The following is a 23364-nucleotide window of genomic DNA, read 5'->3' as shown; positions in this document are numbered from 1 at the left end:
TCTACTAGAGTGTTCTATTAGACTAGTATATAATAATTTCATCGCAAAGGACAAATAAAATAACGCTTTTCCATTTCTCTCTCTCCCTTTTATCTTCTATTCCCTCTCCGCTTTCCACGAGTGCCGCAATGGAGGATATGCGACGAAACCAACTTTCGGAATTAGGTTGCATCGTCGAAGCTACGGGCCCGCACAGGCGCTTCGTTTTCGAATCCCTACTGCGGCTTAGAAATTCATCCCATCCGTGAAACGAATTTAGGGCTGCGGAATGAGGCAAAGCTCTACAGACTCTGCATCCTTCCCTTTTCTCTGTTTTTCTCTCTCTCTCTCTCCTTTATCTACTCGGAGCAATGCTATGCATCTTGTCACTTACTTTTGTGTGTATGTGTAATAAACATGAGAAGACGAGAATCGTGAGATTATTGTGGAGATTCAACATGTTAGATGTAAATTCAGTTTTTACGACTTAGCATGACAAAGCGCAATTTAGTAATAGACCATCCCATAGCGATAGGCATTTAGCGATATGAAGATAAACTAAGAAAAGCTAAGGCAATTAACTTAGATTAGATTAATTACGATATCAAATTAAAAATTAAATTAATTTATTTTTTTGTAAACAATTTTTTTTTTTTTTTAATTTCTTTTATTCAACTATATAAATGAAAAAGCAAATTAAATCATTCCGTAATATGTGCGAATGAATTATTAACACAATATTATACCAATGATGAAATTAGCGTGCGAGAATTTTATCTTATATATGAATCGTTCAACTTTAAAATCACCACGTTCTTTTATGGAGTGGAAATATTTTGCAGTTGAGACGGAACATGTCACAATATTGTTACGATTGTAGGAGAATGGTTTATTCTCAATTTTATTGAGGAAAACGCGTTTCTTGAAAACTGAAGAAAAGATGGACCGGCTGGACAGGCATGTCGATGCCGGAGCGCAAGTGAAATACGAACGAATAGATAATAATGCGAAGGTATGAAAAACGAACGAATGAAAATTCTCCATTGGAAATGTCGCGATTGCCGGAAAGCGGATTACAAAGACAAACGGCAAGTCGCCGCTCGCGAAAATCCCGATTTCTCATATCGCGCGATTGAGAGCGCAAGAAAATACGTAAATAAGCTTTTTCTAGACCAACGGAAGTGAGATATATTTATCTCTGCGTATTTAGATAGTTTTAGAGAAGAAAAGTTGATATATAAATAAAATTTCTTTAAAAGAACATTTATATTATATTAAATATTAACTTATAAAAATAAAATAAAATTTATTTAAAAATTGTTGAATAAAATAAATGGAAACTGATAAAGAATTTTTAATCTTGCTTAGTAGGATGAACGTCCTCGAACGTTAATCTGTTTTAATCTATTTTTTATTGCTTAATTAAATGATAAACATTTAAAAAAATTTATAACGATTCAAGATATCTTTCACAAAAACGGACGTTAAATGTAAGCTCTCTCTCTCTCTCTTTATATGTCTTAATGTCAAACAACGCGAACATCGACGATACAATAAGAAATTCTTCAGCACGCAAGACGAACGTCACGTGAACGCGACGGTACGAACAGCAACGTACGTGATGCAGGAACAAACGAAAACGAAATCCGCAACGTGGATGCGTCGTGATGCGTCTCGATGCGTCTCGATGCGTCTCGATGCGTGTGCAAGGCGCCGCTTCTCGACGGACCGAATTGTAAAATGGCAACCCGCGAGATTATTGTACGTACGAGATATTTACAGTCCTTTCGCTGAGCCAAAGGGCGACCAAGGTCGCTACGGCAACGGACAGACGGAAGCCAACACCTATTCCTTCTATTGTATTTCCCCGGATGCAAGCCGTCACTGTTTCCTCTCACTCTCTTTGCGTCAAATGATTCTGTTGCATTGCGTCCTACGGCCTCTCACGATACTCCCTCTTTTTTTCTTCTCCTACTATTTCCCTGTGTTTCTTTTTCGCCGTCTCGTCACACGTCGTCTCCTGGCTTCGTTGGTCAGATTCTCAAACGTCGTCCTAAACTGCTGCGCTTGATAATTCCGTCTATTGCGGTCCTTTCTATCCTTGACGGAATTTTGAACGAATAAAAAAATGAACGATGCAACTCTTGCGCGTGTGTGATGTTGTTATCAATTTATCGTTCTGGTCTTGACCGATGTGTTTAGAAACGTGTATGCTCGGGAACAAAAAAAAACATAAAAGTGTATATTTGACACGTAGAGTATTTTTTTTCTACATTCTCTCTTACACACACACGCGCACACACACGCGCGCGCACACACACACACACACACACACATTATGCATACGCAATTAATTTCAATACAATGAACAAATTTTTAACTGCTATAAAGCAATCGCAGATTTATGATCGTATCCAATACGTATTTTTTTAAAATTAATATCAGAATTAATTGTATAATTTATTGAATTAAAATAATAAGCGTACTTGAAAATTTGGGTATATGACAGTATAATACTTATACTGATAATAACGAAACAAATAATATATGTTTACGAGGATTATAAAATAATCTTTCTTCTAAATTATTCGATTCTATTCATTTATATCTATAATTCTTTAGAATTGAAGAACAGATATTATTGAGAAAATAGCGAAGAATAGAAACACGCGGAAAGATAGGTATTACGATAAGATATATAAAAAAATATAAATATAAATGAAATGTGTTAATACCACACAAGCCTCAAATCTGTATGCACATTTTGAAATGACGTTAATTTAAAACAAACAACGCAATGTTTAGAGAGATGATATTATAGCTGTTTAGAACTTTTTGACGGTTTGTAATGAAATATTTGTAATAATCAGTCAGCAAGACGCGTGACGAATATTTAGGACGATATCAACAGGTGGCCATCTGCCACTTTTTTTTTTTCCACCCTGCTTCTTCCTCGGTCTTGGTGTATCCGGTGTTCAGTTAGCACACGCGAATCGTTTAATTCGTAAATAACTTTTTACCGGCGACTGACCAGTTAATATTTTCAAAGCTTGTTTTCACGAGATAGATTGCGCGCTGTTTACTACGTATCATCGCAGAATCTGAATTTGTTTATTCCTAATTAATTGAGCTGTAAATTTTCCGTATGGTATCACCTGTATTTCATTTATATTCTTTTGAATTAATTAATTATTAGATGTAATAACGTAGATAGAAAGAAATACTAAATATAATATCTGATAGCAAATCTATTTCTGTAGGTCAACGATATATATTGGAAACTGAAAGCTGGAATTAATTCTTAATATGCAATATGTTCAAAATGGTTTTTCACGCTTAAAATATAACAGCTTTGTTGAAGTTGATCTCATTTTAATCGGATGGAATTAAATTATGATAGTCGAGAGTTTATATTAATAAAGAATAAACTAAAATTGAAAGCTTTTATGAGAGGGAAGAGCCGAAAAAGCGATGCTAGAAAACGGCAAGTCAGGATTCGCGCGCTATCGAGTTATTTCAACGTTGTGAGATAAGCGTTATCCCTCACGGTCATGAATATTAACGAATTCCAGCGCAATAGGATGGACAAGACTTGAAAGGGACGAACTGGACTGCGGTGTGTGCGTGACAATCCGCGAATGAAATTAATTTTCCAGCTCCGCGACAAGCCATTCTCTCTCTATGATGCCTCATCCGACATAAATTATCCATCGAGAGGCGAGCATAAAAGACAATGCCAAGCATTTCTTCGGCAATAGATAACTGAGCAAAAAATATTTTTAAAATCGGGACTTGATTTTATTACGATAAATTTTTTGAGGAGAAAATACTCTGATATTAATTGCGATTGAACATTTTTAACATTTTGATCTTGCGTGTGTATCATATGAAATATAATTTTATATTTCTCTCTCTCTCTCTCTCTCTCTCTCTATTGTATGAAAAGATCATTTCTTCTCAAATAAAAAGCAAGAACTGAATTTTTGTTTTTAAAAGGATAAAAAAATCACGTTGAAGCGAGAATGACCCAAAAAGTTCACCGACAAATCAGACAGAAACGGATTAGGTTTCTCCTCGTTCTGGCTTGTTACTGCACTTCCGTCGTGCGGAGAACAATAATTCCGTTACTAATTGAGTTACGTCGCGGCCTAAATGCCCGATGAATATTCATATTCTTCCCTGTAGTACCTTACGTTTCTCGTTGGCGCCGTTATGGAAAGAAAAAAGTTGTCGTGAATTAAAAACTCAGTTAAATTAGAAAATTGCGTTTGCTCGTAATTCGGTAGGAATGTTACGAATTTTTACTATTTCCCCACTTTCCGATCTTAATTTTTTTCATTTGTGTATTAAAGGATATTATATATATTTCTTGAGAATAATTAATTGACATAAATTTTTCAAGATATGTTTATGCTTATGAAATGATATCGTGAAAATAAATGAACGTAAAAGCTAACGTAACACTTCATTATGCAATATATACTTCGCTCTTTGCGATAATTATCATTACAATTATCTAGACAAGCTGGCGATCATAATTAATTAATAATGTTTTACTTTTGCATCGTAAAAAGGATTGAAAATTACTATCAACAAGCACGAATGTTCCGGAGATGTTATGGGAAGAGTTCTCGCTTCAGTTTTATAAGCCACGTGTCAGACAATTATTTGTACTTGTTTAGTCAACTTCCAACGGGTAATATATACTTACAAGAAGGAGATAAGTTTGTCGAGATATATAACGCAATAATTTTATAAAATAGAAATACGATTTCGTTCTTAGATACACAGCGTAATCTCGAAAATCTCTTCTCGCGCGTACAAAAACTTGCCACCTTATCATTAGCCGCGAACGGACTGCAGCTACGGATATCGTTATCGCGTCGGCCACACCGAGCGAGCTATTGAGCAGATTTTTCCTCGCGTTTTTCCTGCTCGAGACTTAAACGTCTCCCCTGGTCGCAGCCCGCGGCGGCCGGGCGGGCTGACTTAGGGAGATTGCGATTTGCATAATGCAATTCAACGGGATCCCGTTTCAAGGAAAAGTCAAGAAGAACAGGGCAATTACAATGAGACTCCATAGGACGCGCGGCGGCTTTCACGGCCTTGCTACTGGCCACCTAGACGATGTCAGCTTTATAAATATTCAGCCGGTCATTAAAGCGGCGAGGGTAGAGAGAAGTGAAGGGGCAGAGAGAGAGAAAGAGAGAGAGAGAGGGAGAAGCGAAGAGAGAAGAAAGAGATAGGAAGATAGATAGAGAGAGAGAGAAGACGAAAGATAAAAGGAGATTAAAAAAAAGAAAAATGTAAAAGAGTCGTCCGCGGAGCTTGACGCGTTCTTCTGTTCGCTTGTCGTAATGCGATCCGATATACCGTTGTAATGGCGACGATGTGTGTGTGTGTGTGTGTGTGGCTAGCTTTTAATGCAGCCGCACAGCTTGTATCCGGAATTATTACGCGGTTAAGTTGATCCCGCGGAAACATTTCAATCCACGTCGCGACGGAAGTCCTGCGAGAGCAGTTTTATGAGCGCAAAATGAGAAGCTATTGTCCTGCTGGAGAATTGAAGGGGAAAATTATTGACGTAAAAAGTTTAAAGATATATATATATATATATCAATTTTCTGTCAAATTATTCCATCGCAATCAATTTTCTCTCTCTCTCTCTCTCTCTCTCTCTGTACATCATCTTAAATAATGTTTTATAAAGTATAATTTTTTTTTTGTTATTGAAAGAGAGAGTAATGTTAAAGGCTATCTCAGCAATTACTTTTATTTGATATTTAAACTACACAACTATAAACAAAACTCTTGTTCTCTTTTCTGTTTTCTCCATCTTTCTACAGTTTGTACAGTAATTTATATAAAAGAAAACGAGGAAGAGGAGATTGTTTAGCAACACAATATCTCGTGTAAAAGGGGGATATAGCGGGAGAGGGGGAAGCGACTCGAAAGCGAAGTCGGAAGATCGGTGAGCTTCGCAGCGAGTTTCGCATGTTTCTCGCCTCGACGGTGGAGGCTTGATTGTCTACATCTCGGTGGGAGGCAAGCGGATTAAGGCGGTTAGTTAAAGAGCAGTTACCATACAGTCGGTACGACAAAGCAGCGAGGTGGATGAAAGTTTCGAGGTGGCGAGAGACGTAGCGAGTTTGAGGGCGCGAGCGGGAACGGGGGGAGAAGGAAGAAACGCACCGGCGAAGGAAAAGGAGCCGTTTTCTAGACTCTTATCTTGGCGATGGTGGTGGAATGCGCGTGGGGTTAGCGCGCTCGCTCTTATCCCCCGAAACCGGATCCGTAACTGGCTTCAGCTACGAAGCTACCGGCCCGAGCCGGGTATATCGCAGCCGACTGCAATAGCAGAAACTGTCGGGTTAAGTAACTGCCGGTACTTACAGTAAGTTTGCGCGCAATGAGACTGCCTACATAAATACACCTAATACACTGGCTGGCGTCCTCCTCCCCAGACAGGTCGTATCCCCTTATCCTTTACCTTGCGGTAAATTCTCCAACTGCGAGTGTAGCCTTTCGACGCGAGGGTAAAGGTATGCGCGTGAGCTGTGTCGAGCTGATTTACCTTGCATTTTATTATTTTCCCCTCTCGTGCCTGACACATCTTATTCGCGATGCATGGGTAGAATCGTACTCGGTTGTATTACAATAGCGGCGGTGTGTGTATGTGTATACACAGGCACGCTGGAATAATATTTAAATTAATGCTGCGATCTCTCTCTATATAAAAAACATATTCAGTTTGTAAAATCAATTATAAACATGATAGATTTCTTCGCAACTTTATTATATTTTCTTCAAGTTTTATGACAAGTTACTATATTGCTCGCGCAACTGCAATTATTGTTTTGAATATATCATAATTTTATAATTACTTTGGAAAAAAGTTGTTGATTTAATTTAAAAAAAATATTTAGTTGGTTGTAATTTCTTAGTTGAAATATTTAAATATTTAAGTCAAATAGGTTGGATTTAACTTAAATATTTAAATGATTAAACTAAAAACATTATAAGCAATGAAGCAAGCAATGAAGCAATTTAAGCAAGTTAACAACTTTATTTTTTCAGTGTATCTATTTATTTTGTGTACACATTTTAGTATAGAAAATAGTTTATTATATATATTCCTTTAAAAAAATTTGGTTACGAATCTATTTTGAGTTTTAAGGCAAATAATTGGTTATTTTAAGAAAATAGAATTAGAATTTTTAAGAAAAAAAAACAATTGTTTAAAAAAATGTCTTAATCGCGTAAAATATTGGAAAAGACTTTAAAATTGCTTACGGAAAACTTCACTTTTTAATCATTTATTTTACGTCCAAAATATTCATAATATACATTTTACATTTGTCATTTGACTCATATTACGTTTGTGAATACGAAAGATAAATATCTTCACAAATTGTAGACTTACTCTTTGAAATTATATCTTGGAGTCATCCATTTATTATATTGCAGTCTTCAATTCCCGAGAAGAGGAGCTTTCAAAAATCGATAAACTACCGCAAATATCTCTGTCATTTACGCTTGGACTTTTACTTCGTCGAAACTTCTCAAATTACAAGTAAAGAACTTCACGATGCGCCGCGTTATTTCGAACTGATTTCGGCCGGGATTTTTTCTCGCAGCACGTGTCCGGGATGCTCTCGCGTATGCCGGAAAGGCACCCTTCTCTCCTCTCCTGCGGTAGAACAAGAGAGGCCGTGACAAACAAATGGACCGCGTCAGCCCGACGTGACACCCTTCCGTAGCTGGAACGGCGGGATGGGAAGGCGAAAAGGGCGACGAGAGCGTCGGTGATGAGAGGGTGAAGGGGAAGGAGAGGAAGGGGGTTAGAGTAAGAACGAGAAGAGAGATGAGACGGTAGTCGAGCGGCAGAGGGCGAGTAGGAGGAGGATGAGGAGCAGGATGAAAAGTAGAGGATCGTGGAAGCCGAGCTCAAGTAGACAAGGGACACGTCTCAGCCGCCATCCTTCTCTACTCAGCCTTTTATAGATTATTCACGTACAATGGCGGGGGGGGGGGGGGGTGACAAGTGGCGCGGTGCACGGGGTTTCGATGGTGCGATGGGTCCGTCAGATGGATCCCTTCCTTTATTCTAGAGATGACTCTGGAGTGGTTTTCGACTTTTCCGATATATCGTCATAAGATTCGTGATTCGCCGCGATAAGATTCCTTTCGTCATTCGTGCGAATAATTGTCAGAAATAAATAACGAATCTCTTAGAGTTTGAAAATGAAGATTATATTAAGAGAAAAATCTATCGATTAATTTTTTTCTTAGCAATTAGATCAACAATATTTCGATTTAATGAGTTTCTTGGAGAAATGTGACAATTTAAATCTCTCGACGTAAAATCATTGCCTTTTAATAAATATGCCTGTTTCTTTATATTTATATTTTATCATTTCGTATAAAAATAAATAAAAACAAAAATATTGTTTAGGACGGAGAATTTTGATGATGAACGATGAAAAAGTGTGAACTTGTTGTTTTTGCCGCACAATAGATTATATTTTCACCGTTCAATTGATCAATCTATGCTATCCCAATGATAATTGGCGACCCGTGAGTTCTAATTAAATTCCGGTGCGATGTTGGGTGGAAAACGGATGAATTATACGCGTGATTTTCCGAGGCCGGTGTTCATGATTTTCGTGTACATTGGGCGTACACCGTCATAAACGCGATGTCGTAAAAGAGAACGCGGGAGAGACAAAAAGAGAGCGGGAGTGAGAGAACGTCCGGACAGCCTCGTCGTTTCGTTGTATGCAAATGCGAGCGCCGCCCGCGGTGTTCTCGCTCGTGTTGTTTGGCGTTTTAATGCTGATTGGACGACTGCCGATTCAGCGGCTGTTCGTTTGCCGCGATTGTGCGTGTGTTCCGCGAAAATCTCCCAAAATTCGGTATATTGTCGTAGCCGCATGAGCGAATCGCGAACTCAGTAACGGTAGTTTTTCATGCACGGCTCTGAGTCGTATACAGTGCTTTGTCACTTACATTCAATCGTGTTTGAACAATTTTAACCAATTCAAAAAAAATATATATTTAATATTAGAAATTACAAGGTTGGAATTACAATCTCCCTCGATGTTTAATATGAAGGAAAAATTAACTTTAAATTGCCAAAGTGATTCTTAAATGAAAGATCGCTTGCAAATTCTGGTTTGCAACAGGGACCATCCCCTGTATACATTGTAAATTTGTAATGATTTTATTAGGAAATTTGTATTTATAAAATTAAAGCTGAAAATTAAAAAGCTATTGAGAATTATAGCATTTAATAAATTTTTTGTTAAAATAAATATCGTGTATATTCTTATATATGCGTTTAGTACGTTAACTGTATAGCATCACTGCAATATTTGTGATTGCTACTACAACATTCTCTGTTATAAAATGAACGAGGAGTGAAATTAGCTTTACACAATGCCACGCTGGAAACACAAAAAAAAAAAAAAAAAAAAAATATATATATATATATATAATACATAGCTTTGTATTGTTTTTTTTTTATTTTTTATTTTTTACTTCACCGATGCGGGGTAACAATCGCTGAGATTTCTACTTTTCAATTTCGTGTACGTATGTAACGCGTGCATCGCTACTTCTCCATTCTTCTTACATGCACCCTTTTCAACTTTGTTCGAAATCGTATCGCGTGCTTTTTGAAGAAATCGATATAGAAAGAGGAAGTCATCGCGACGCTTTCACGCAGTTCGCACTAGATGCACGAGTATTGCCGAGCACCGTAGATGCGAAGGAAAGAGATGATGGGTGAATTGAAGGGTATGGGTCGAGGGCCCGGAGGGGTCGGCTCCATCAAAAATTCAATCCATACGAGTATTCGTTGTTTCGTCTGTGAGAAGGAAGCGGAAGCGGTGAGAGAGGCGTGAAACGTTTTGTAGAATTCTCGAGACGTTGCCGGCAGGTTTCGGAGGAGATTCGTGAGCGGATGAAGGAGATGAGTGAGAGAGAAAGAGAAAGAAAGAAAAGGAGCAATGGTGTAACGTGCCATTCCGCAAAACGGAAAAAGGGGTGGCAGTCGAAGAGGAAAAGAGGCGGAAAAGGGGTTTGCGCGAAAGGTGGAAAGAGAGTATGGGCAGGCGAAGGGGGGAGAGGGTAAAAGGGGATAGCACGGTGGCGCGTTTGGTTCTTGAAGCATGTGTGCCCCATAAATAACATGTAAATATTTTCAATAACTGCCGGGGTGGCCCCGGCATGAAAAATGCAAACTGCTTTGCGTCCGGCCCTCGACGCGTTGCATTCCCTCGTATCGTCGTATCACTCATCCCCTGGTTCGTGGATCAGCCGACGGCAGCCATCCCCTTAGCTCATGGCGTCGAACTGTCTTTTAATATATCCCTATGTCCACACCGTGTCCCGCGTGAAATTTATGTTATAACGGGCCGTGCCGGGCCCGATATTCGTTTCGCTTTAATCCTCCAATGTCGCCGGCGGCTCCTTCGAATTTGCATAGGTCTCTGAAAAATTATTAGCTACTCTTGTATCTAGTATTTTTATTTCTATAAGAAACATTATTATAAGATATATTTTTGTTAAACTTAAAAATTTTTATTTATTGACAACTGTATATAAAATAGATTTTAATATATTAAATGTTTATTTTACTGTCAACAATAAAGCGAAAGATTAACTCAGTTAATTTTTTCACGATAGATAAATTTATAATAAATAAAATCGATGTATTTCATAAAATATTTCAAAGTTTTCTGTCAAAGTAATCGTTTTGGATAATTTTCAATTTTACGGACTAAAAAAACCGACATTGATGAATTACGTCGATGATTACCTTTAATCGCGGATATAAAAGAAGCGAAAATTACCTTTTTCACAGAATTAATACTATCGTATCTCGCAATTTACGAGAATTAATTAATATGGAAATGTATTACGCTTTTGATTTATGTTTTTTTATACAATCGTGCGCTTTGATGTATGTGCTATAGATTGCGAGATACATATCTCGCAATTTATTCAATTGTGCAACATGTTGCACAGTTACTTTGTACGCATTCATGATGGAAATACCATTACTATCGGCAACTGCTTGCTTCATTAATATCCAAGCGACAAGCACACATTTAAACATTTTCTTCTCGTTTGTTTACAGGGGTTTTGGGTTCATCACATTCGCGGATCCTGCTAGCGTAGACAAAGTGCTGGCGCAAGGCAATCACGAGCTGGACGGCAAGAAAGTAAGTAATCGTTACATTTTACTAGATTAATTTTAATAGCGCAATCAAACCTTAAGTTAAGATCTCTGATTTTTCTATTATTAAATTTAACCTGTTCTCGAATTTTAAACTGTTTTCAAAATTATCTAGCAATCGACTTTTCTATAATATTCTTATAGTATTTAATGATTATTGAAACATATAAAATTATCTTATATATGTGAGACGTGTCAAGAATATCGGTTATATAGCTCGTCTTGATACTGGAGGAAGCAATTTCTCTTCGTCGCGAGATTCTCGACGATCACAAGCGCAATACTTATCGCGAAAGGTGCAAGAATCGTCTCGTTTTATGAAAAAGTATGGTTAAAAAAAAAAAAAAATACGAATTGTACGTGCCTTGATCGAATGTGCGTCACACGAGCAATTAATTTTCACATCCGGTCGGAGCTGCCGTCCCGAGGTAATTGAAAGAGCATGCCACGAGTCGATCAAACCGATTGGTAACTGCAGAGTTCATAGGTATATTTCGGTCCGAGATATATTCCCAACATCGATTCCGGCAGCAAAATTTTATTCGCGTTTGAAACTTCATTAATTTAGCGTCAAACGTTGTTTCGTCTCGTTCGCAACAGCCTGAGCATATCAAATTCATCATCTGTATTTTATAATTGTATAAATAGTTAGTTTGGTTATTAACGAAATATTGTCTTCACCGAGCGGTTCGAAAAAGGATTAAATAATATTAATTAATATAATATTTTCTTAAATAATAAATCAGTTTATATTATATTGTTTGTCATAATTTAAATATTTTTAATATCGATAAATTTTTATTTTACTGCAATATCACTTATGTGAGAGACACGAAGGATTTAAAATGTCCAAGTAAATCATAATTTTTTATCATATTATTTTTTATCGTTTTAATTTGTATTTAAGATTAAAATTTGTATTTTTGTTGTAATGAAATTTATATTACGCGGACTAATCGAAAATTCTTCCGACTAATTTGTGTGATGGTAGTTTTGATATTTGATAATTTTTGAAACTATTCAATCGTAACGAGACAAATCAATTATGATAATAAAGACATTTACATTTTTAAGTTTATGAATATCGAAAAATCTGACGATACGCAATAAAAACTTTTTCTGCTCTAATAAATTGCGGTTATATATTTAGAACGCGGCGCGCGTTCATTATTAAATTCGATTAAATCTATTGTAATTCAAGAGATGGAAATCGAAACGGTAAAATAATGACTAATTTCAACTCTGTTGTAAATCTTTCGGGTCTCATATTTAAAAGTGACAATTATTACATAGCGCCGTGAAAACTTTCGTTATTAAGAAATTTCTAAAACTATGCTACTGATTGACTTTCTGTATAAAAAAGTTTTTCTCGAAAATATTTATTCATCGAAAATATATCTCTCTATCGATTCTCATCTTTTGCTAAGGGATACCTTGTGCCCAGCAATACCAAGCGCAGAACAATGCCGACGGTGCGGCGATTAATCGTAGGTACGACGTAGTCGTTTGGCAAACGCGCCTCTTATTATCTCTCTCTCTCTCTCTCTCTCTTTCTCTCGGCAAAGCAAGACAATACTCGTAGAATAATATCGTAAGACGGGGTGTACGGCGAGAGAAATAGTTGCGGACATTAGCTGTCCACTGTGCCATAAGTAGAACGACTCCAGCGCCAGGGCAGCCGCCTAAGTGGCCCCGAATACGCTTAAGCGAGGGGCAACTCCGTCCGTATCCCCGGCTCGCATAAATTTCGCGTAATTCGCTCCGGCTAATGCAAATTGCGAATGCACGGATCCGGAAGCTAACACCTTCCCGATAGCGAGAAGAGAATATCGCGCGTATAGGGCAACCGCCGGCGCATCCTATTAAGGCTCCCTCTTAAGGGATGAGATGTCCTCACCCTCTAGCACTCTATCTGCCTTCCTTCCTTCCTCCCTCCCTCCCTCTCTTTCTTTATCTCTCTCCCTCTCTTTCTTTGAGGAAAAAGGGAGAAGCGAGAACGTACAAGGAACGCAAAGGCGCGGAAGCGTCCGTTGCTTTGATTCGCTGACAAGTTTCGCCGCATTAATTAGCGCGGTCTTCGCCCCCGTCCTCGTTAACGAACCGGGGGACTCTTAACTTGCGCTAACACGCGAATATAAATAAAGTGGGACAAGAGTGAAACGCGCGGTATATTCTACCGGTAAGTGTAGTTGTCAGGAGAATATAGTTTCTCTTGCTTTGTGCTTCTCATTTTATGCGTATAAAGTTTCCCAGAGAATAGAATAGAAATATTACCTGAAATCTAATCGTAGTTTGTTGCGATATCTATAAGCGAATAGTAATGATACGTCTCGTTAATCGGACCTCGTTAAAGAGAAGAGATATTCAAATTATGTTAAATTTTTTATAAATTATATATGAATATATTTTTGTGCATAGAAAAGAGATACAAATATCTTAAAATAGTTTATTAAATATGTACGGATTGAAAGATCAAAACATTCCGACGAAACGAGCGAGGAGAAACGTTTCCACGAACGCGAGCCGGACGTCATTCCGATTATATAACATTATCGAAAATCACAGCGCAGGCTAGCTCACACGAGAGTAATTTTGCGGGTCGATATGCCAGACATTTCTCTCCGCCTGACGTGGACAATGATTTCGCAACGTGCCGCGTAAGCACCCGCTACGGCACAATGCTGATCGACGATCAGAATAGCCAGCAGATTCCGCTTAATCGGGCCGGGTGCTGATTAAAAAAAATGCGCAGGTCGAACGTGCGCGTCCTCGTTTGCGTACCGTTTGATCTCGACAGGCGTAACGGAAGTAGCTAAATCGGCTGTACTCGTGCATAATGCTGACGTACGTAATACGGGGTCCAGTGCTATATTTCATCCTTTCACAGAAGATCGGTAGAGCGCAGATTTTCTTTGCTCTACGGAACTCTATGCAGACCACAGAATTTAGAGGAGAATTTAATGTTATTGCAATACAATTACGAGTTAAAAATGAGAATCAGAAATTTACGTTTTAAAAATGGATGTTAGTAACGATATTTTATTCTTCGATATATTTCAAACGTCTTTTTTTGAGATGCGATAAAATAAATTGATTTTGTTTTTGTCAAAATATTTTATTTAAGTTAACAAATTATCAAAAATGAAGAGACTCTAATAAGATTCTTGAAGAAAAAAATAAATTCATGATAATTCATCAAACAATTCATACATGAAAATATAGTTTTTAATTAGAAGGATTATATTGCAGGAAAAATATTTTATAGATGAAGACTAAAAAATATACATTTCGAATTTCTTGTATCGAGACATACACTTTTGAACCTAAGTCCTAATTATTTAATAAGATTCTATCTTATGATATAACTACAGTGATGTATATATGTACACATGATATATAAAGATGATTTCTGAAATAATACGAAGAATACGGATGCGAGTGATGAGATCTAAGAAGGAAATCGTGAGAAGGAAGGAACCTTTCTTTAAGGATAGATGCACGCGAAATTGTGGAAGCTCTTTAGAGCTCTGCGTGGCCCGCATTCCTGTATAGCTTCAAACCTCTCGACAGCTTTAGAGACATATCGTACGAGAGCACATGGCAGACGAGTCTGTCCTTTGCCTCATCCTCCTACTTCCTTTCCTCTTTAAAGAAGAATGCGTTTTAACTCTTTTGAGAAGATATCGGTTTTATTATACCAAGAAGAACATTTTTAATGTAAGATGCAGTAAATGATTGTTGATTTTCTTTTGACTATAATTTCTTCAACAAATATAAAGTCGATTTTTTTTTTACTCGGCACATATTACATTTAATATTTTTTCAATTTTTGTTATTTGAATATTTTATTTATATATTTGTAACACGCTGATCTGTTATCAATTTCGAAGAAATATTACATTAAATGAAGTGACAAGAAAGTAAGAGCATATATACAATACTTTTATCGAAAAGTTATCGGAGAAATAAAATTCTTGCGAAACTGTATATATTAAAATATATATATTCTGTCGAGAATTAACTGAAATGGTAAAATCTATATAACGCTGTAATGCGCTTTTCCGATACTTCTCTATGAATATGTAGTTTATTACACTTATACACAAATTAAAATTCTCGCAAATCCAGATTGCAATGTCGTGGTGTAGTCAAATGAATATTAATTTTTATAATGACATAGATTAGAATGGAGCACGGTAGAGTAAGATCAGTTTTCTTTTACTTTTTTTTTTTTTTTTTTTTAAGATATAGATATAGAAGATTGAAAGCGATTTAATATCGAGTATCACGTAGGCAAGTTCATGCAAGTTTATAATTTTTTCTTCCTGCTCCTTTAGATTTTTAACTTACTTTACGTAAAGCACTATTATCGTAAACATGCACTTTTATTTATATTAGCCGTTTGTTTGGGGAAAAGCGATTGATACATTTTGAAAACGTTATAAATAATAACGAGATACGATTAATATTAGCAAAGACGATCACAATTGGACTTGTGCGATTTCTAAAAAGAACGAATTATACTATATACGTATTACTCCAGTATCTCTTTTTAATATTGTGTTTCTAAAAAGATCTCGCCTAAAATAAAATAAAATTTCCCTCTCTTCTTTTTTCCTTCTCTCTCTCTCTCTCTCTCTCTCTCTCTCTCTCTCTCTCTCTCTCTCTCTCTTTTCGTCCCTTTACATTTTTTTTCTTTTTTGATCGATACTTCTTAAATGTCGCGTGTGCGCTTCAAATGGTAGTTTGAAAAATGCTGAAAAATAAGCAGCGTCGCTCATCCACGGAATAATTTATTTAGACAGCCCGAAGCCACTAAGCCCTGCGGAAATTGTCTGCAATCCCTCACAAAACTCTATGCTATCTCTCTCTCCTTGTTCTCAGTCACTGTTCTCTTCGATCAACTCCTTTCACTTCTATACACTTTCTTCTCTTTCCTCTCTCTCTCTCTCTCTCTCTCTCTCTCTCTCTCTCTCTCACTCTCTCTATCTCTCTCGTGAATCAACAATACGAGAAACGTCCATTGTCGAATGCTTTTCAATTTGAAATACAAATCGTTCATCTTGTCATTTCGTATCTCGTCTATCCCATTCACTCTCTCGAGTTATCCATGTGTCATCTCGTACATAAATAATATTTGAAAAAATTTTTCGATTGCATTTTTTCCTATATCATCTTTCGATTATATATTTCTTCTTATTAATCATTTTATATTACTTTTATTTATTTGATATCTTTGTAACGTAAACTGCAGTTTTCAACGTATTTATTTGCTTGGAACGTTTTCAATGTTTAAACACTGTTTATTTATTACAACTTTTAAAATGATAGATCCTCTCAATTTTGACAGAAATAAATTATGATTTCGAGTTGTGTTATTCCAGATACTTTCACAGATTGTTCATCATTAGAACATTAAGCCAATTTTTTACATCAATTCAAACACGCAAAAAAGAATTATAATCTAAAGAGTTCGCAGTATTATGTTTGTTAGTATTATGTGGCTTATTAAGATTTCGCTCGAGAGTGTTGATTCACATCTTTTAAGAAGACTTGGGATTCCTTGGGAAACACAAATGTAATTAGAAGGCACGGAAGCGGAAAGGGGATTAGTCACTTTGTAATCGTAATTCGGGAAAGTTTATGGCCCGCGGTTTATGAAGACGCATCCCGTCGAGTCGCCAGGAAAGTTCTGATTATCGCGCTAACGAATTAAACCGATACAGCCGGATTGCGGCATCTGTTACTAACGGCTTAACTCACTCGCCCTTTGCGTTGGATATACGGAGTACAGCCGGCATGAATATAAGTCGAAACTGGGGCACCTACATCAGACAGTTGCGGAAGGAACGGGAAATAAAAAAAAAATCCCATATATATTACGGGCAGAGAAATCAAGGAGCGGGATAGTGAATTCATGTAGCTGAACAATCTACGAAAAGACCTGAAAGACTGCAAAAATAAAAGATGTTCTCTCGCCTAATTTATTGTAAGGATTCTTATCTTTTGTTATTGCGAAATTTATAGTAGATGCGTACGTAAACGTAATCATGATTTTTTTTTTTTTTTAATTAACACGATACACTTTCAAGGAAATGTAAAATTTTTAATAACAAAAAAAATAAATAATTAAGAGAAAGACGATCATTATCATCGCATTAATTATATCCCTTTTTTTTTCCACAAAATTTGCTGTTAAACTACAATTAATATATGGGATATATCTCGAGGAAATTTTTATTGGTAGTTAAAAGGATTACTGATGTATTAATATATCAATCAAACTTGAAAAATATGAAGTTATAATCTTATATATTTTTTTACGTGTATAATAATACAAGTAACATTAATAGAATACATTTTAATTACTGGAGTAGATAAAAAGCAATTATGCTTACAAGTACCACAATTGGCCATGGTTTTAATCGATCGATTATTTGTCACGATTTGTGTATTCAACGTCTTTAAGGGAGTTTTAGGAATATTTTCGAAGGTTTCCCCTCTCACACAGACGCAAATATAACAGAAAAGCCCACCCTTGCGGCTTTCGACGCCTCGCCCTTTGATTTCCGGCTTCAGAGAAATGCGATCTCGTTAATGACGCGTAACATCAACAGAAGTTTTCCGTTCAATTTCTTCTTTCTGTCACGAAATAAACTATGATTGTCAGTCGTACAATCAGCATTAGAGATCTGTAGGAAAAATAGAGTGTAGTTATAAATTACAAAGGAATAGGAAGTTTAATTTTCAATCAAACAGCTGTTATGCAAATGAATTTGTCGTATACAAAGAAAAAACATTTTTTGCAGAAAAATTATATATATATATATATATATATATAGTGGAAAGTTGGGTAAAACCGGGTACGCGAGTCAAACCGGGTACTCCTGTTTTTTCGTAATAATGGCTACTATCTATAACTATCTTGTGTTATTAGTTGTAGATTGATGCCATCGTTATTTTGAAACAAACCGAGTCTCTATGCACATGATTTTTCTTTTTTAATAAAAGTTCAAAGTTTTTAACCCCCCAAAGATCGATATCGAGGCAAGAATCGAATGGTCGTGCACTTTTTTTATATAGACGTATTGAGCATCTGTTTCGATAAGTGTGGCATTGCATTCTGTACATATTAGAGACTATATCATATTAGTTTTGATCAGCATTTTATACGCCGAAATATACAACCATCATATTTGTTACTTTCCATGTCATATAATGAAAAGAGGGAGAACTTGTTATCCTGACTTTGTGTCTCTACAAAAAGCAGTTGAAAACGAAAACTAACGTTCAGAAAAAGAAATCACTAAAAAAAAAAAAAAAAAGCTTTCGAGAACCCTAAAGTTAAAAAGTTAAATAAGGAAGTCCTGCACCAATGTCGCGCGAACAAGAGGATATTTTTATTTATGATTTTTATCAATAGAACTCTTCATATTGATTTTGATTAAAATAAATCTAAATTTTGTAATTACACGATGGTTTGCATATTTTCAAATAGGTACCCGATTTGATCCTACCGGTAAGACAAAACCGGATACTTTGACTTCTTCGCAAAATCTTGTTATTCGTGATATCCAAAAAAATTTTTTTTTTTTTCAACAATTAGCTTTATCTTCTCATAGTTTAAGGTTCATTTAATACTACTAACGGTCGACAAATGCTTTTTTACTCTTAGATTTTTTATAGGAAGACAAATCCAAAAAGATACCAGTTTTACCCTACTTTCTCCTATGTATATTTGTGCTAATACAACTATTATTCTTTATAATTTCCATAGAAATATTGAATCTATCTTTATTCTCTTACTCACTGTCAAATTTATATTACGCACACGTTTGCAGCCTTAACGAGCTTGGGAATTACAAATGTAAAAAAAAGGGATACACTGTATCTTTCGTTAACAGCAAACATTTTATACTACAGCTGTGTGTGTCATGTTTATTGAGTACATCGTTTAACTAGAAGCTGGTTATCAAATTTGTATGTGACACAAACAGAATGTCCATTACGCTTCCTGTATACCAAAAAAGATTTTGATTTGATATACTAGTTTTCTATGAAAAAATAGAGGCAAATGGAAACTTTACAATTTAGTGTTTTAATAAATATATTCGTTATTTTCCTGTTTCTAATTTTTAATCAACAAGAACCACATTCGTATGATATATTCTCTGTATTTTTTTTTTTTTTTTTATTAAGTTATATTTATAGTTGTCGAATCTATCTCTTTGACCTTATCTATATATAATTTGCTTTAATATATGATATTGAGATTGACATAATCCATCAATTTTTAATGGCTTGTTATAATTTACAAGCATCAACGCCAACAAACGTCAATGAGGCAAGAAAAATTGCATTTGAGAGATCATTAAAGATTCAACGGATGTTATCTGTCTCGTTGGTGAAGATTGATGGATCGTCAATGTCTTTAACGAGATTTTAAGGGAATTGATGAGCCGAAAGTTAAGTGCTTGTTCCATCAAACTTGAGATAATTTTTTTTCTTAGATGATAGGAGTGTTATAAAAAAAAAAAATATTAAAAAATATTAATTTAATAAAAATCAGCTTTAATCATAAATGCTCATATAATATATAGTCCGATAATAGCTGTTGGCTTTTAATAATATTTACTTTGTATTTTATAATCTTTTAAATGCAACGAAAAATATAGCTTTTAGTAGAAAAATTATGAAATAAAAAGTTAGGTGATATTATCATTTATAAATAAATCATTTATTCACATTTTATTTTATTACTTACTGTTTTTAAAAATTTTATTTTGTTATTTATTATTAATGAATTGTGAAATGACTCAGAGGATCCAAGTTAGCACGATAACTCCCTTCGCTCTTGAATCGTATGGATGGAGTCTGCACGGCGTATACGCTGTATACGACGATGTATCGTAAATGTAAAATACCGCGTGCGCGTTGTAGGCCATAGATACCTCTCTGCCCCGGTGTGCATGAAGTATAAATAATTAGTATAATATATAAGCGTTCCGTACGGCCGGACGCGGATGCTCCGAGCGCGGTTTATCGACGTGACCCCACGGTTTTATTTCGAGGACGGCCACATTTTATCCGTTAAATTAACGCGCGTTGTTCACGATTTATGTCACTCGTTTTGAGAAAATCATTGTCGAGATACATCATTTTGATGCGATATTAAGCGACGAACGGAAACAGATGCAGAAATAAAACACATCATCGCAGATCGACAATGCAGATGTTTAATCTTATTGAATCAACGTTAAAAGAGCGAGGTATATGTGCTAAACGAACGGAATAGACGCGTTATATCGATTTATTGAAAGCAACCTAGTCTAAAGCTCCGGCTACACAATTTAAGGCTATCTGCGAAAATAATGGGCGCGGCGGATGCTGCGTGAGAGAAAAGCGAGATGCGTATGATGGTCCATTCTCCGCAACCCTAAGAGAGGACGGTGTCATGTTTCTTGATGCCGAAGACGATGCGCTAAAAGCGTTTCTCTAGCCGATCCCTTAACGCAACTTGAGCCAGTGACGGCGCGCGAAATTTTCATTCGCGATAATAAGCGATTAAAAGAGAAAGAGAAAAAGTGAGAGAAGGATAAATTATTTTTTATAGCACTTTTATATATAGGTATAAATTATAATATGTTTCATCGTTTATTTTCCGTAAAATTGCGCCATTTATGAAACGTACGAGGAATAAATCTTGCTAATTTGCTATATTATTGACTGCACATCCTAAATTATGTATATAATCTTTCGATAATATATCTATTCAAGTATATATATATATATATATATATATATATATATATATATATATATATTACTATATATAGATATAATTGACATATATTTGACTTATGCATATAAAGATCGGTTAATAATAATAAAGATATAGAAGTTTGGCGAAAAAAATATATATATATATCCCATATTTTTTGTAACGAATTCATGGCAAAATCTAAAATGTATTTTTAGCAAAAATTATGTAATAAAAAATATTGCAGAGATGTTGCAAGTAAAATTTGACTTTGTATGGAACTTTAAGAGCGTATACCATATAATTAGCAAGACAATACTTCTCGATTTTCAAATGGATTTAAATTTGAGAAAATTTTAGCTGCGTCATATTAATTTTCAATATGAAAAATTAAAAGCATATACAATATATATTAATTGAGATCTTATTTTTCCGTCTCATCTCGAGAACTGCAAAGCGTACACATCCTCAAATTTTTGTCTCTTCTCTTCAACATTCTGCACAAATGTGTAATTTGCCGTTAATGAACCGCGATCGCAAGAAGTAATCCTCGTGGCTTCTAGGAGTTTGCTGGCCAGTTGGCGTCACGCGAACTTGACAAAAGGGAGTTCACGAAGATGAGGAAAAACGAGGATAAGGGCAGCAGGGAAAGGAAGAGACGACGAAACGGTCCATTTCACCTGTTTCTCTCGCTCTCTTTTCTTCTCTCTCGTTCTTCGTCCGTTTCCCCTCCCAGCCTCTTCAACTCGCCTCATAGAGGCGCATTCTCAGGCGATCCATTTCCAGATTAAACACGCGTAAAACTCCACTCTCATGCGGTACACACAAGAACTATGCTCCTCTCCCTTGCTTTCTTCCTCCTTCCCGTTCCTCTCTTTGCGTTTCATGTCTTCTCTCCCCTTCGAACATATACAGGGATTTTGAACATCCCCTTCACTCCACGCTCCGAGGAGAGTAGATGACAGGGGAGAAGACCCGCGTGTTATCATTTAAAACCTTCGTAGAAGCGAATTCCTTGGTTTCTGACAAACTGGAAATATTTGCTTAATCGTGCGATATCTCGAGGAAGCCGATTCGTAATATCAAAAAGCATTAAACATTTTTTAAATGTACCAATTATATAAAGTACTATGTACTTTATTATTAAAATGAATTAATTTTCAATACGAGGAAATAATAGAATATGTTCTTAGGTGTTATATATTTCTAACAATTAAATTCTCTACAAAATTACGTTAAACATCCATTAATAAATATTAATATTAATATTGATATTTTATAAGTATTAATATTAATGAATCCATCAAGGGGTGTAACGGAAATAAGTAATAAATGTTTTAATGATATTTCCGTCACGCGATCTTACTAAGGTTATTGGCAACGTCTGTTTTCCTTAACGTATCAATTTCCGGTTATCGGGCATGTTCGAAGCGAGGTCAGGGTCAGCCGAGATCGATGAGAACGACGTTAACGAGGCGCTGGATGCAGGCGCGGACCAAGGTACACCGAGGCAAGCGTTATCGCTTAAGATGGGAACGTGACGTCGAAATGGAAAGTACGAAGGGAGAGGACGAGACGAGACGCGTGCGAGGCATTCGGAGCACAAAGCTCTGTCGGGATGATGGGAATGTTTTGCTGGAAGGGTTCGGTGGGCGTGACAGAGGGGTGGGGGAACAACGGCTCGACTCGCGGAAGGTAGGCAAAATGAGAGATACGAGGGGATGGGATCTATTGAGCTCGTCGTGCGGCTGTGCCGCGCGCATATTAACACGTCATAATAATTACGAATGTAATCAGCGACGCGCGCGAGAGCTTCCTGAATCTCGCGTTTTGCTTTCACCTCGGTTGGCCGCCTCTTCCTCCGCCGAGAAAGAGCGGACTCGCGCGACGTAGATGAAAGATCTTTCCCCGCGAGGGTGGAATAAAAGTTCCAGCGCGGAGAGTGGCGTACGGATGTGAAGGGAAGGAAGGTTTTGCCCAGGTATTTTCACGCTACGATATCTCGCTACGTCAATTTATGTAATGAGACTGAGACTCATTAAAAGCGAACAATGTTGAATGTAGATATTAACAAATGTAAGATATTTTCGAATAGTGTATTAACGACAATATAATTTCTGGAAAAAATAGGAAGATCGCGAGACAAAAGGATGTGTAGAATTATTATCAAACATTATTACGCCTCCGAAATAAATGCCACTTGGCACAATTTTATTATCGAAAAAGTAAAACAAATCTTCTCTTATTTTGAACAGTTAATACAATGATTCCGAGTGACTTTGGTTTCCAATTGTTGGATTTAATAGCGTACAGAAAATACAATATGGAAGGGCGACAGTTTCCAAAGAGAAACATTATAATCCATTGTACAAGTTGGAGAACG

At 36.3% G+C, this 23364-nt stretch overlaps 1 protein-coding gene across 3 annotated transcripts in view; it reads left to right on the top strand.

Moving 5' to 3' along the window:
* Rbp6 (RNA-binding protein 6) overlaps nucleotides 1–23364 on the top strand; it is a 420916-nt gene that overhangs the window by 145975 nt on the left and 251577 nt on the right. For 2 of the 3 annotated variants that reach the window (XM_070314115.1, XM_070314116.1), the window contains exon 2: nucleotides 11123–11207. In XM_070314115.1, coding sequence (XP_070170216.1) covers nucleotides 11123–11207 — 85 coding nt within the window. Of the gene's footprint in view, nucleotides 1–11121; nucleotides 11208–23364 lie in introns of all 3 variants that reach the window. The other variant, XM_070314118.1, reaches the window with a different exon arrangement.

The sequence above is a fragment of the Polyergus mexicanus genome, unplaced genomic scaffold (assembly GCF_030449975.1).
Source record: "Polyergus mexicanus isolate NDT 795.1 unplaced genomic scaffold, iyPolMexi1.0 SCAF_26, whole genome shotgun sequence".
NCBI classification, from domain to species: domain Eukaryota; kingdom Metazoa; phylum Arthropoda; class Insecta; order Hymenoptera; family Formicidae; genus Polyergus; species Polyergus mexicanus.
The sequence above is the reverse complement of the archived record's forward strand: the minus strand, read 5'-3'. Positions and strand labels throughout refer to the sequence as shown.